Source organism: Phaethon aethereus (genome assembly GCF_964289735.1).
Source record: "Phaethon aethereus genome assembly, chromosome: 2".
Lineage (NCBI taxonomy): Eukaryota > Metazoa > Chordata > Aves > Phaethontiformes > Phaethontidae > Phaethon > Phaethon aethereus.
The window spans coordinates 130,984,187-130,998,913 of NC_138582.1; the positions used below are offsets into that span (position 1 = coordinate 130,984,187).

Sequence of the window (14,727 nt, forward strand, 5' to 3'; positions counted from 1 at the left end):
AGGCTACTGCTGATGTAATACATGCAATCACTTTTCTTCCAAAAATTCATTACATCAGAATAGCACTAACAGTAGTTAGTGTTCTGTAAACCCATACCTTTCCTGTAATATATTCATGCTTATCTATTTGCTTATACTTCTACGTGTGCTTGAGGCAGAGTTTTTGTTGTATTTCTATTGTTCTGTTGCTCTGAACAATACTCTGGGCACATTTTCTTTGCATCCGAAAGGATTGGGAATGTGTATAAAATTACTACTTGCATAAACAAAATAGAAGTGAAATAAAATAGAAGTTGAATGTATAATTGCAATGATAACAGTAAGATAAATCTATTTTGAAAATAAACCTATTTACTCATGGAAATGCTATCAGAGAATAAAATGGTATCATACATTTGAAGAAGAAAAAAAAGAGCAGATTTAAAGAAAATATCTAGTGGGAATCCTGATAATCATCTAAGATTTAGAAACCCTCTAAAGAGTTTTTTCTGTAATCCATTGACAAAGTATACTTCATTCAGCTATATGTCACTTCAAATATACAGATTTCTTTTGATCACTACACCAAGTATCAGGTTTCTTAGGCTCACATATAAAATTCTACCCAGAAAAAATACTGAGGATAATATTCCTATATTATTCGCGGGGGGGGGGGGAAATCCCTTCTTTAATGACTCTTTTCCACTCTTAAATTGCAAATGTTCATCTTTAATTGAAATACAGAGTTTACTTCTGAAATAACTATGTGTGTTACTAGTCTAACCTGACATTTATGAGCATTAACCTGGAACCTTAGACTTAAAAGTCCTGTGGTTAATGAATTAAATAGCCTTCTGAATGGATGCATTACAGGATTATCATTCTAAATTCTGTTTAGCAAAAAATAAGAGACCACCACATGACAATCCAAAAACATGAGTATTTTCTCTAGCAATAACATGCTCTCAATAAAAGAGACAGTAATCACAATTTTACGTTGTTTTAAAAAACAATCCAGTGATCGTATATTAAAAATGACACCTGCACACTTTTTTTTCCTTGAATCAGATCCTTAGGAACAGAACTCAAGAATTAAGAAACATGGGCTTGAGATGCCTCTGAATTCCTCCAGTTCTGTGTTTTTCAGGTTCAGCTTCACCTCAAGTGTGAATCAGAAGTTACTATAGCTGCTGAAAGCAAAGATCACCCAAATAGAACGACCTTAAATTAGGAGGTTCTACACCCCCAACACTTGTGCTGAAAGAGGAGGAAAATGATTTTTCAAGTAGCTGCTTAATCTAGCCTCTTGGTTACTACCGGCAAAAAGCAATAGCACGCCAGAGATTCCAACATCCGACCCCGTGTTTAGATTCAAAAAAAATCACATTTGCCTTTTTTTAGTAACAGAGCTATAGCACAGGCCATGTCTTAGAGAGACAAGTACAGAAAGGAAAGCGTTTGCTGCTTTGTGCTCCAAGCAGAGAACAAGCAAGATTTTTTTCCTGTGTTGACAGCATACGTGATTCATTCAAAACAACACAGTATTTACTTATCCAAGGATACAAACAAAAGGGCAAAACAAGTGTGTATAACGGAAGACCAACTATATATGTATCTTTGGAAATTTCTCTCTGGCTGACTCACTTCATCTCTATGAAAAAGACCTAGACCTCCTTCAGTATACCTCCACTCCTTCAGAGAGTTGGACACGCCACCAGCTTTTCCACTGTCATTGCTTGGAAGTCTCTGTGGCATTGATCAGCTTATCATAGTTTGAGTCTTTCATCCTTCTTTGGTCACAGGCTTTTGTCTTTGGGAGATGGACCATTCTGATCAATAACATCCTCCCCTGGGAAGCTCAGCTTTTGTCGCTACACCTCAGACTGCGGCGATTCCTGGAGTCCCTTTGGGGGAGAACTGCCGAGTAGCGTCAGCAGCCAAGAAGTACTTTGCTGCTTTTGAAGTTTTTGCAATAACCACGTTATGATTAAACAGCACGTTGACTAGTCTAGAGAGGATGGGAATCAACCTGAATGAGACACAGAATTTGACGACAAAGTTGCAGAAAGTGTCAGTACATTGGCTCAACCTAGCAGTCCTCAACATTTTGTTTCTGAGGTAGAAAAGCAAGGAATGGTGGTGGCTGAGGGAGGAATCTGCCCCTGCAATCTGGGAAGATCACAAAAGGTTTTCAGTTCTGTAACAGCTGCTGATTATGCAAAAGAGACAACCTGGTTCCACCCGCAGTGTCAGTGGCAGCATGCTGACTCACATTTGGTATGCTTAAACCTGTATGTTCTTATGAGGTGCCTTTCAATCACCCCTTAAGGGTAGCTAAAGCAACTGGAAAACTTAATCCATCTGATTGGTAAGGACCAAAAAAAAAAAGTTATGGGAATTGCTGTTTAGGTACAAAGTTCTGTTTGTTAATACTTGAGCAAGTTTTTAACTGGAAAACATATCTGAATGTAGAAGTTGTTCTACAAATAGAGAATTATCAAATTATCACCATTGACAGTGAGCAAGAAGGAATTAACGCAGCTTGATCTTCAGTTTAGACTGATCATACAAGACTGTTGACAAGGATGTGGAAGTACACACTTAATTTGGAAAGTGATCATATTTGATAGACACAAGAGATAATTATAGAAACTCAGCTGTCATTTTATAGTATAACCATACACAACATTGTTGTACTTTTTAAAATAAAAATTAATGAGGCCATTTGCTGAATCTCTGTTATCTTTGCTCTCTGAGAAAGGATCAGATTTTCAGAAACAACCACCTCTGGTGTGGATTCATTCTATTTAAATAAATAATACATAGAGAATATTTATTTTTACATGTATATATGAAAACAATAGAACATAATTTCCTACCAAGCAACAATTTCTGAATGCTTCTGAATGAATCTGAATCTAATCCAAATAGGGATGAGAAGCAAAAATGGGCAAATTTTTTGGGGGGGGGGCGTTATTATTATTTTCAAGTGTGCAAATATTTCAAATATAAACCTATATTTTGTCTTGAAAAATCTTAGGAAAAAAACCAAACAACAAACACAAAACCTAAACCACAACCTACTAATTTGAAAGGGTGTGTATTTATTTTCTGAATGAGTAATAACCACATCAACATGTTGTAACAGAGGGGGCGAAAAGTGTTGGATGACCTGGTACTTAGTTATCAGGGGGGAAAAAAGCCCTTTGAGAAAGCATTAACTGAAACTTTGATGTCAGAAACACAAAAGACAATTCAGAGTTGTAAGAAGGTGAAGGTATAAGGTGTAAGGACATATGCAGATCCAAGAGCTCTGTCATGGAAAACCAGATAGGCAGACCCTTAATGTTGTTCTTCCATGTACACAACACAGGTAATGGGAACTTTGCAGAAGGAGATCTCTGGGATCTCCTACACAGCTAAGAGTCCCCCTAACATTAATGTATTTCTCTTTATTTATTTATTTATTCATTGGTTTCATATGTAAAGAATATGTATGTTACAGATACATATAGCAATACAAAATTTCTACCATAAGAATACTGAGCAGCTAAAGTATCTATCAAGTAGATGTTATCTGTGCTTTTTTTTAGATCTGCAATATTTTCATAATGTGGGTTATAATTGTTAATTAGACGTGAATCATTGCAATAGTAAAATTAAAAGACTTAGGCAAATGAATTTTTGAAGAGTCCAGTGTAAAGCAAAGCATATTTTCTGATATTGTCTGGAATCCTTTCTTGCACTGTTGCCCAGAATTAGAATTATCCCTCCTCTGGATTAAAGATGCATTGGTGGATTAGTCTATCAGTGATGACAACATAATACATCCTTCCCAGAGGCTTAAAATGAAGGGACGTCTGTTAAGTACAGACTATGTTAAAACAACCACCAAAAAAAAAAAAAAAATCCCTTTGACACAAAACCTTACTTTACCATTTAAATATCATCACATTGGAGTCAAAGTAGTTTATGAAACATGTATTGGTGCCATGTATCAGTTATATTCTTTTTCACAGACTGTATCACCTATAAAACTAGTAAGACAAGAGACCGATTCTTGCAAGGGTTAGCCATCAGTATTAATTCCAGCTTTAACCACCTGAACACCACCTAGACAATTTAAACAAAAACAAAATTTGCTTTAATGTTTCTACTTGTTGCTCAGATATGTAAGCATATTTTACAAAATTGCTTTCCTTTATTTGAATAAAAATTTGTCAGTTCATCAATATTTTTATATTTAAATCTAGCATTTTTAAAGGAAAGATATGTTATAGCAAAGCCACAAAGGAGATGAGCTATTTTTGAAAATTTTAAATTGAGCTATGATGTGGATTGGTATACATAACTTTGTTTCAGAAAAGCATTAAGTTGATTCATCACTTTAACACTCTAAAAGAAATGTCATGTTATTCTGTAAATTAAGAGATGTGCTACTAGTGTTCCATAGAATAGCACTGTCCTCTAAAAGTTCTGTTAGTTTTATTAGATGTAAGACAACGTAGGTTACAAAAAGACTTCCCTTGTGAACTTCTGGGAATATTTCACATGCTGATAATCATACAATGATGACCTCTAGATTGATGTTTAAGCCAAATTATGAAATGCTGCCTAAAAAGAAAATATTCACTTCCTGTAACAAAATATAAAGTGCTGTATTTTCTTAAGTACCTAATTACATTCTTTTTCAAAATACATCCCTGGAAAAAGTAGATGACTTGTTAGCATACGGGATTTCAAAGTAAGCCATCTGGGTCTGTTTCTTTTTGTTTAAGAAAATATTGGCCCAACTGACTCCACGAAGGTTAGCGGAATTATTGCTTTGGAAAAGTAGCTACATTTGACTATAGAATGCAGCTAAGCAATAAACTTTCTCCTGCCCTTGTCTGTTAGTGTCACTGAGAACACAGGGATTAGATATTTTTCTGGTGTTTATTAAATAAGGGACCTGCATGTCATCACTAATGTTGCTTTCTAAATTGAGTCTTTGAAGAACAATATAGAATTTGTGAAATGTTTGTGTACACAGCTCGCAGGCTGTGTGCTCCATCCTTTGAAAGGAAGCCATTGTGAAGGGGGAGGGTCCTGAGCACAAAGCAGGGAAGAACTGCTTTTCTAGCAAATGACAGCATCAGCAACAGAACTATTAGAGCTGCATGCTTCAATATACAGTAAATAATACCCACATGCTTTATAGAAATAAAAGGGTGGAGGATGGGGAGAAAGGACTTTGAGTTCTGTAGTCAACAGAATTTAAAGGTACATCTAAGTAGCCTTAAGAGGGATTGCTTTATAATGAAGTATCAGTTACATACAGCCCTGAATCATTATTAGCTATTGTATCCTCAGACGAGCAGAGCAGCTATAACGCAGTTCTGTGCTTCTCTGCAGTTGACCTCAGTGACTATATAATTTTCTTGACATTTTACAACTTATTGAGACAGTAATCACAGTTCAGTTGTCTTAACCGCACACTAACCAAACCCTTGAGAAAACGTCAATAGAGACATAATCAAGACATCATACCCAATAGAACGCAATGTTTTCAGTCAAGAAGCAGCTGACAGCAACTCAAATCTGAGTTTGTTTTTCCTCCACTTTGCATGTCTTGAGTTCCTTGGGGTTTTTTTTGTTGTTTGTTCGGTTGGTTTTTTTCCTCCTTTTTTAAAGGCAATTGGAGGAAAGGGAGTTCATTTTGGCCCAAACCTGCTTTCTCCCTCCCCTTCCTCTTACTATCTTTAACGTGCGCGAGCCCCGTTAAAGCGCGAACAAAACTCAAGGTACGGGCACCTCCTAACCCGCAGCCCCCCGGGAAGCAAGCCGGCCTCCCGCAGGGGAGCCCGCTCCACGCCTTACGGCAGCGCCTTGCCCGGGGCAGCCCCGCGCGGCGGGGACCGTGCCCGGCGTGGGGCCGGGCCCCGTCCGTGGTGCTGCAGGCGGAGGCGGCGGCCAGCGCCGCGCGGCCGCTGACGGGCCCGGCCGCCCCCCCGCCCCTGACAGCTGCTGCCCCTGCTGAGCCCCGCTGGCAGGACTTCAGCTTCTAGGGAGATTTAATGGCGGGGCTGGGGGTAATAAAGAAAAAAAAATTGTATTTTTATATATATTTTTATATATATATATATATATATATATATATATATACACACACACACGTATGTGTCTCTCCCCAAGTCTCTTGCCGAAGCCCTGCCCGGGCTCTGAAGCCTGCCTGTCCCTCGCAGCCTCCCGGCTGCCAGGGGCGCGGGGCGGGAAGCTCCAGCCCAGCGCACAACTTTCCCGCGGAGGTGCTGGCTCCAGCGGCGGCCTGGTCCGCCCTGGCCCCGGCCCCCCCGCGCAGGGGGATCGGGGGAGAGGGGACCCAGCGCCCTCCTCACCTGCAAAGCCGTGGAGAAGCCAGACAGGAGAGCGGGAGAGGCTGGGAGCTCCCTGGCCTCCCTCTCCTCATTGCCGGCTTCTGGTGCTAAGGAAACCCCCCGGAGGGCGGAGGGGAGGGAAGAGGAGGCTCCCACTGCGCCCGCAGTGCCCCCGGGGCACCCCCTTCCCTGCGCGCCCCAGCCCGGACTCACGTGTGCCGTCAAACCGGGTGGCGATGGTGTCGAGGAAGGTGTTTTGGGGTGCCAGTAATCCCTTCATCACCGGCATTTTTCCAGCGCGGTGCGAGGTTCCCCATCAAAGTTTGCCCACGAGGGTGGTTGGAGAAGAAAGTGCAGAGGGCGCCCGGGGGAAGGGAGGGAGGGAGGAGGCGGAGGGACAGAAGGATGGGGGGGTGGAGGAGGAGGATGGGGATGCCGCCGCGCCGCCCCCGGCGCCGGGAGCCCCCAGCTCGTCCGCCCCGGCACCGCAGAGCGCTCCCGCCCCCGGCTGCCGGGCGAGACGGCCGCGGAGCGCCGCGCACAGGTGCTGAGCCACCGCGCAGCGGTCCGGAGCCGCCGCGACCCCCGGCCAGCAGCTCCCGCGCCCCCTCCCACGAAGGGGGACGGGGTCGGCGGGTAGAGAGCGGCGGTGAGGGAGGACGGGCTGCGGAGGGGGCAGGAGCGGGGAAGAGCAGCCTTTATCTCCCTGCGGCGGGAGCGGGGCGGGGGCAGCGCCAGAGGCCCCCCGGGCCCTCCTCCGCGCCTCATCCCGGCCTGGCCCGTCCCGCTGGCAGCTCTGGCACAGAAGAAGGTTCCTGGGCTCGAGGCACAACAGCTCACACGGACCCTGTTTTGTGAGTAGCAACATCGCAGGATAAAGCTGAAGGGAGAACCGCCGTGCTGACACGGGTAGCAAGTGGCCCTGCAGCATGTCCCTTGGAGAGCGAGACTAACCAGAACATAGAGAACACTCCCTCAGGTGTAAGGTCTCATGCGTTATTTGCATGTTGAGACTCTCTTGTTTATTTAAGGACTGGGCATTTTCAATGTCATTGTGACTATTGCCTAGATAACTTAGGTTTTTTAGAAATTCCTCTCTGAAAAGATCCTGGAAATAAGTAGTTATTTTTTGCTAGCCAAAGAGAGAATAGAGACTTATATCCTAGCCCAGGACATATAATGTGTAAATTAAAAAAATTAAAAAAGATAAAAATGAAGAAGCAGGCACACAAGCTGCTCACACACTGGGATGAGTAACTTGCTCAGGCTGGTACCATGGCTCTTTAAATGCTGCCAGATAGTGCCTCAAGGTACATTCACTTACTGTAGCAGCAATGGCAAAACTTCTCCGTGTTCTTTCAGGACTAAAAGACAGTGGAGAAAAGAAGTGTGAATACACTCCCTAATCTACAAAACCGCTGCGCGTTATGGAGGGGAAGCCTGTTGGTCTCTCGCTATTTTACAGTATTGTTATTTTTATTTCTTGCTATTCCCATTTATTTGGGGTTCTCCCTTCCTCCAGGTGGATAGAGGGTTTTGATGCCCATGTTTCAGGATAAGCAGCACAGAGAGAGGCTTCAAGAGTGACAAAAAGAGTCTTTCTTTACAACAGATAATTAAAAGGAAAAAAAGCACAAACTACCAAAGTCCCAGAAAATAGTGATGCATAGGCTTTATAGCACAATATAAAGTCTAACCATGGTAACCCCGCCTTCCTTTGAAGAACACAGCAGTATTTTGCTGAGATCATGAACCAGTCCAATTCTCCCAGTACTGGAACCCTGTACAAAATAGTGGATATAGAGCTGCCAGCTCAGTTTTCAGAAGTGGCACGTGAAAAGGGAGACTGCCTTACAATCACTACTACTTTGGAAGCCTACAAGATATCACAAAACTATAAGTTTCTTAGTTAACTGATAAACTTCAAGTTCAGGCCTCTACCTTCACTGGGAAGCCCTAGTCTTGTCCTTAAAATGTACAACTTTAACAATTGCTGGCATTTAGTAATTTTTTTTCCCCAAAATTATTCCCATATCTTCCAGTTCAATATGAGCAGAATCCCAAAATAAATTTATCTTGATAGCTTTCCATTTAGTCTTACTGGAAGTTGTCACACTCATAGTTAGGTTTCATATAAGTGTCATGAGCTACAGCATGTCCCTGCCGGGGAAATAAAGAAAATTGTGTTCAAATACTTGCAAAATCCAGAAAAGTACCATCAGATTTTCACTTCTGTCAAAGTGCTCAGCAACAGAGACTATAAAGGTAAATCTGAACCTTTGAAATCTGCCAAGGAACTCACATGTGTTGTAGCCTATGCACTGTGGTCATGTTCCAGCTTGCATTCTTTTCTATGACCTACCCCAGGAGAAAGGAATATATTCTCAACCCTACTACAGGCAATCAGGAGACAGTAACTTGTGCATACATTTAAAGAGAAATGTATTTCTCAGTTTTGACTCACCAAAAATCACCACAAGAGGGAAAAAAATGCTACAATTTTCCAGGGTAGTCAAACTGCCATCTAATAACTCTGCCAGCCCATAAGTGGCTCATACTGTACTTCCTCACACACAACGAACTTCAAGATGTAAACATCATGCTATTTTGAGGGGTCTATGACATAACAGCTTCAGTAAGTTTAGAGCTTTAATAAGAGTCCATGGAAATATCTTAACAACCGTGAGACAGAAAGTGTTTAAATAGAGCCTTAGGGCTTAATTCAGGAAAACAAAAACCAACCCCAAACAATTACACAAATACACACTCCAAAAAGGATGGATAGCTGTCAGCAGTTATGTGGCATGTTTCATGTTGATAATAGCAAGCACAAGTTACAGTTGTTGAAATGTATGCACCACTGGTGATGGTGATGCACAAGAGGGAGGCACAATACCAAATTCTTCAAGGTGTATGTGCAGAAGTCCTCTTCAGCTGTGAGAACTTCAGGAAAGAGGGAGTTGTGTTTTACAAATGCTTGCAATCATGGCACATAGTTATAAATTGGTTATGAAAATAGCTACATACTCCGAACAATTGTTAACAATCAAGCTTTTAAAAACAAACACACATTTATGTTTGTATTCTACGTACCACAAAACAACCACCCAAACTTTTCTGAAGCAGAATGATGAGACAGTTTACAAAAATGATACATGCAACAAAAAGCCTCAAGCTACATAAGAAACTGAAGTGTAGCATCCTATTTTGCACTTGAATTTGGTATATTCTACAACTTTTTACTCACAAGAGTAATCCTCCTTAATACAGGCTAGTACTTAACTTCAGAGAGTTAGCTGCAAAACACTGCAGCATTAAGTCTGGAGTGGTTCAAAACAGACAAATTTAGCAGGTTGAAATCTCAGTGAGATGAGAACAAAAAGTTCAGGAAAGCAGAGACAGATCAGCTGAGAGTATTCAAGAGGGTGGTGAAGGAGCAGCTGAAAATTTGTATTCAATTCCTGGAAAATTATTTAAGATTTTAGCAAAATGCAAACTAGGGACTCTGAATGGTCTGAAATAGAAAAGATGGGAAAAAAGTTTTTTAAATGTTTAAGAAGAGGTAAAATACAAACCCAGATGATTTTAACATTGCTTCAGGAAATTGGCTTTCAGTTCTTCTATATTAATTTCAAATTTGAGTATCTGGGATACCTATACACTGTCTCTAAAAGATTACATATTTTTGCTGGCAAGGACAGAAATACAAGAGTTGAAATCTAAGTTTTATTCTTGTATATAAATCTATATCCATTCTAGGTAAATAGCCCACTCCCTGCATTCCTTTGCTTACTGTTGAGTATTTTACTGAATTCAAAATGTAAAAAATTTATTGCAAGACAGTACCAGAGCTGGGAGACTAGGGACAAATAGCACTGCTGCTACATTTCAGGTTGCCATTAGCATCTACATTGCAAACAGAATTTAGTCAGGGGCTTACAATTTAGACCAGAAGTACAATCTGAGAAAAATAAAGTTTGTTGCTTCAAATTACTCAACAGTATGTGAAATATAATCTCAGCCATATGTTTCCTCCCACTTATCTACAGCTACTTGGACATTCAACAAGGCACATCACATTTTGAGGCACTGTATAAACTTTTTAGATATTGCTAGTTACCCAGAAATGAGGGCATGGGCAGAGAGCTTTGTACAGAGCATATGCAAGGAGCAGCATGTTGTAGCATTTTTGGTCATAATTGCACACCTCCTTTTCTTCATTTATAATTTAACTGAAAACACATTTTCCAAGTTTCTCGATTAATATTCCACAGTACCATGAATTACCTCATAAGACAAGAAGTTAGGAGCTGCTTATTTCTTCCCTGGCATAAACACTTGACCTCAACTTACCTGCTACAATTATGTAAATTCAGCCATTTTCAAGATTCAAGTGAGGGGGAAAAGTACAGGTTTAGAAGTCTCAGCAAATAAAGTAGCAACTCACTGGAACTTAACGTAAAGGAGGAGTCATACTAGGGAATGGGCCTGGGACATGATGAGCAATTAGGGTGAAATGGGTGAGGGTAAATGGGAAGTAGGTGTTGGAGTAAGGAAAAGCCAGAGCTCTGCAGGGAACCTGGAAACCCTTGGGGCCTTAGCCAGAAAGGAGGAGTCGAGAGAAGAAAAAGCCAAAAAGATCATTAGGAAATATATCCCAGCTGCATTAGACTCAGTGAGAATGAGATAGAAGATGAGCAGCAGGAGATGAAGCAGAGCAGCTCTGAAACAATGGAGCAAAACACCAGGAACAGGGTGAAGAGTAAGAAAGGAAACTGGAGCTGGCTGGCTAGCCAGAACCACATAGGGAAAATACAGAATTGGATCATGGACAGTTTGGAGAGGAAAGGGTCGAACAAGTGAAGTACAGGGAGGGAAAGCAAAAGAATCCATCTTCACAATACCTGGGATAAGGTTAAATATTCAAACCTCACTTTTGCTCTGCTGCTGGCAAATACCTATGCATATTTTAGCAAAAACCTCATCTTTTTTGTGCTGGTGTAAGTAAAGGATGCAGGCTTACCAATGTTCACAGACATGCCATTCACTAATGTACTAAAAAAAAAAATAATCAATGTGGTAGATTCAAAGGGTTCTAGTTGTACTGATATCACCAGCATATGAGGCTGCAATTTATGTTTTTGTATTTCCTTTTAAAATATATAGGAAATCACACATCATCATGAATATTTTCATTATTGATATTGTTCAACTACACAGAATGATTACGGTCTATACAACTATAGAAAGAATTGGTCTTTGTATAATTAGAAAGCTCATCATACATTCACATACCGAACTTCTAAATGTGCATCAGATTTGTATAAGGAGATACTGCTTCATGTTTTCAGAGAAGTAGCAGGTGAATTAAGACCTGAAGATAATCTTGTTGTCAAACCACAAATAAGTGAATAGTGACTAGACTATATCAGATCTCAAAATTAATAAGGTGATAAAAAATTTCTATTTCTGTCCCCATTTTCCTATCCATAAAAGTAGGATCATAGCTCTTATCTCCAAGGATCACGTGAATATTGTTAATGTTTGTATAACAACCAAGTTTTACAAAAACACCTGATAAAGCTAGAAACAAGTTAGCAGTTGTCATTCAAGAAATGTTTGGGTATGTTCAGGAAGTTATGGAACCACATTTCAGACAACATGGAATTAGCAAGACACTGACTTGTTCTATCATTAATTGAGCACCATCATGTGGGGAAAAAATAAACACCGTTCTTTATAGGAAAAGTATTGCTTAAAAGGAGAAATGTACTTCTATGGACAGAATCAGCATCCAAGGCCGAATAAGCAATATCTAGTTTAAATCAAGTTTGGTTTCCATCAGAAAACAAACCAAAAAAACCCAAACTAAGCGCAAACCCTCACAAAAAAATAATCACACTACATTTCTGGAGATGTAGCTGAAGCTTATGGTTAGCTAATGGGACCAGTTTTCTCCTCAAATTCTATTCAAGAAAATAAAGATAGAAAGTTGGATTTAGAAGAGACTGGAGAACTGCAATGGCTTATTTGTGTATTTCCTGGATATGAAAGCCATCTCATGCCCATTTACCTCACTGTGGCATTGAAGGTAATGTTGATGTTAAGAGCTCTTGTAGGTTATTCTACAGCTCAAAACGATGTTGCTGTTTCAGTTCACCTTTTAATGATGAGTGTTATTTTTTTTTCCCCAATTCTTTCCTTTAAATACTTAGTGAATACAAATGTAGCTGTTAAGAATATTCTTCATAATAATATCACAACTTCACTTATGATCTGGAGTTTATTTCATTATATATTAAAAAATCCATTACCTTTTATCTGCTTGGATTCAAAGAGTACAAAATCAGGATTATTTGCAGGGTAAGATCATGCCCAGTGAAAGCAAGGGAGAATGCAGCCTAAAAGTTTAAGAAATGATATTGTTCTTTGAAAATCTATAGTAGGATGCTTCAAATAAAGACAGTACATGCAAGCAAAACTCTAGATATTATATTTGCTCTTTTGCAGGGTCTTCCTACATGCTGATGTAAGAAGTAGTTCCCTCCCACAGATCCACAGAAGTTAGTAAGAAATTATGCTACCCTGCTTCCACACAGATATCCCCTGAACACTGGGAAATAAGGATCTAAATCTCCTGTCAATGGTATTTCAATTTATCATGATCACTTCTCAAATGCTGCTATTAAAATACAACTCATGAAGGAATTTGTGCTAAGTACACCTATTTTTAAATTATTAAAATTGTTAAGTGAAAAACAACCTTTTTTTTGTTCTTTACCTGATATTTTTGGAACACAATTTGTTGTCAAACCACAAGTAAGTCAATAGTGACTAGGCTATATCAGATCTCAAAATTAATAAGGCTCTAAAAATTTCTATTTCTGTCTCCACTTTCCTATCCATGAAAGGAATTATGGGCTTAAGAGTCTTCAATATCACTCAACTCACATGATTCAGTGGTATTCTTCATGATTTACCAGTGCAACAAAGAGCAGGGTGAGACTCCACCAGCTGTTTTTACTTTAATAGAATTTCTGACTTGCAGAACAACACAGGTAATGCTGAAAGTAATAAACAGTACAGCCATGCTGGTCCCTAGTGTTGTGGTGCTAATTTGAATTAAGATTTTAGTGACCATTCATAAAATGGCAAGAGAGCAGTAAATGACAGCAACATTGTCTCTTATAAATCACTGCATGTCACAAAAGACTACCAAGACCCAGAAAACTCAAAAGGAAACAGAGACTCGTATTTCACTAGATGTCATCTCCAATTTTGTTTTCAGTGCAATTGTTTTGACAAAGGATTCATTAATAAAAAGCCTGGGTGGCATTACTGCTTTTTATTCTGCCTTCTCTCTTGGATTCTACAAAGTGAAAACACTCACATTAAAGCATAAGATTAATAGTGAAAACCTGTTAGATAGCATTCAGGAGTTCCATGCTCATAATATGAAGTGATAGAAATACTTGTACCTCATAAAGACATAGAAATTAGTGCTATAATGATGAATGTTTTTTTAATAGACATTTTAAATGAATACATAAATTAGACCCGATGTATAGTTTTTCTACAAAAAACTTCCTACTAAATACACAGGTCCAAGTTGTTAGACACTTAGGGGTTTTTATGGCAAGTATGGATACCACTCAACTATATGGCTTGTTTTGGGTGTGAAGTGAACAGTAAAAAGACATTTTCTCAAAGGTGCAATTAGCAAGCTTCACAGAAATCAGTGATATTTGAAGCCAGGTAGTAAGTTTTACTTTAGGAGGCTCCCAACAGGTAAAATTCAGGTTTTCCCCCATTATATAGTTATAATCAATGTATTTTGTAGTATCTTTCATAATATCTGAACAATAACTAGCCTATGTTTTTGAACTTCAGTTCTTTCAGCATTGTTTTACACAGTAAGAATTCAGGGTTAATACTCATGGCAGGTCAAATATAACTTCTATCTCAGTACACATTGGATGTGACCATAATGGACATATACTTTAAAGTCCTGAGGTCTTCAATCCTTTGCCATAGAAGACTTTAAATTCAATGATCACAGAGATCAAAAAGTATGTTTGATGTATCATTACAATGTCAGTAGTGGCTTAAAAACATCTATAAAATATCAGAGAAAGATGTGTTTACCTCTTTAAAATATAGAACATAATTCCAAAATACCTGTCCTTAAAGTGTAAATGCACTAAAGAAAAAGACAAGATAATTTATTAGTAAAATATAGCCTTACTAAGATCAAATGTTTTGCCAGGAGTTATTTGTGAGTTATTTGTCATCTCTTCTGAAAACAGAAGGGGGTTGTTTGTTCCCCCTCCCCCCCTTTTCAGTTTTCAAACCTGGTCTGGTTTTTGGTTTTCATCTTTTTCAGACATTATTG

The 14,727-nt window shown here is 39.5% G+C and overlaps 1 protein-coding gene across 1 annotated transcript in view; it reads right to left on the reverse strand.

Annotated features, from left to right (window-relative positions):
- KCNH8 (potassium voltage-gated channel subfamily H member 8) overlaps positions 1 to 6,624 on the reverse strand; it is a gene marked incomplete at both ends in the record, with an annotated part of 203,538 nt that extends 196,914 nt beyond the window's left edge. Inside the window, one exon of the mRNA XM_082015386.1 lies at positions 6,549 to 6,624. Coding sequence (XP_081871512.1) covers positions 6,549 to 6,624 — 76 coding nt within the window. The remainder of the gene's footprint in view (positions 1 to 6,548) is intronic.
- Positions 6,625 to 14,727: the final 8,103 nt, after the last annotated feature.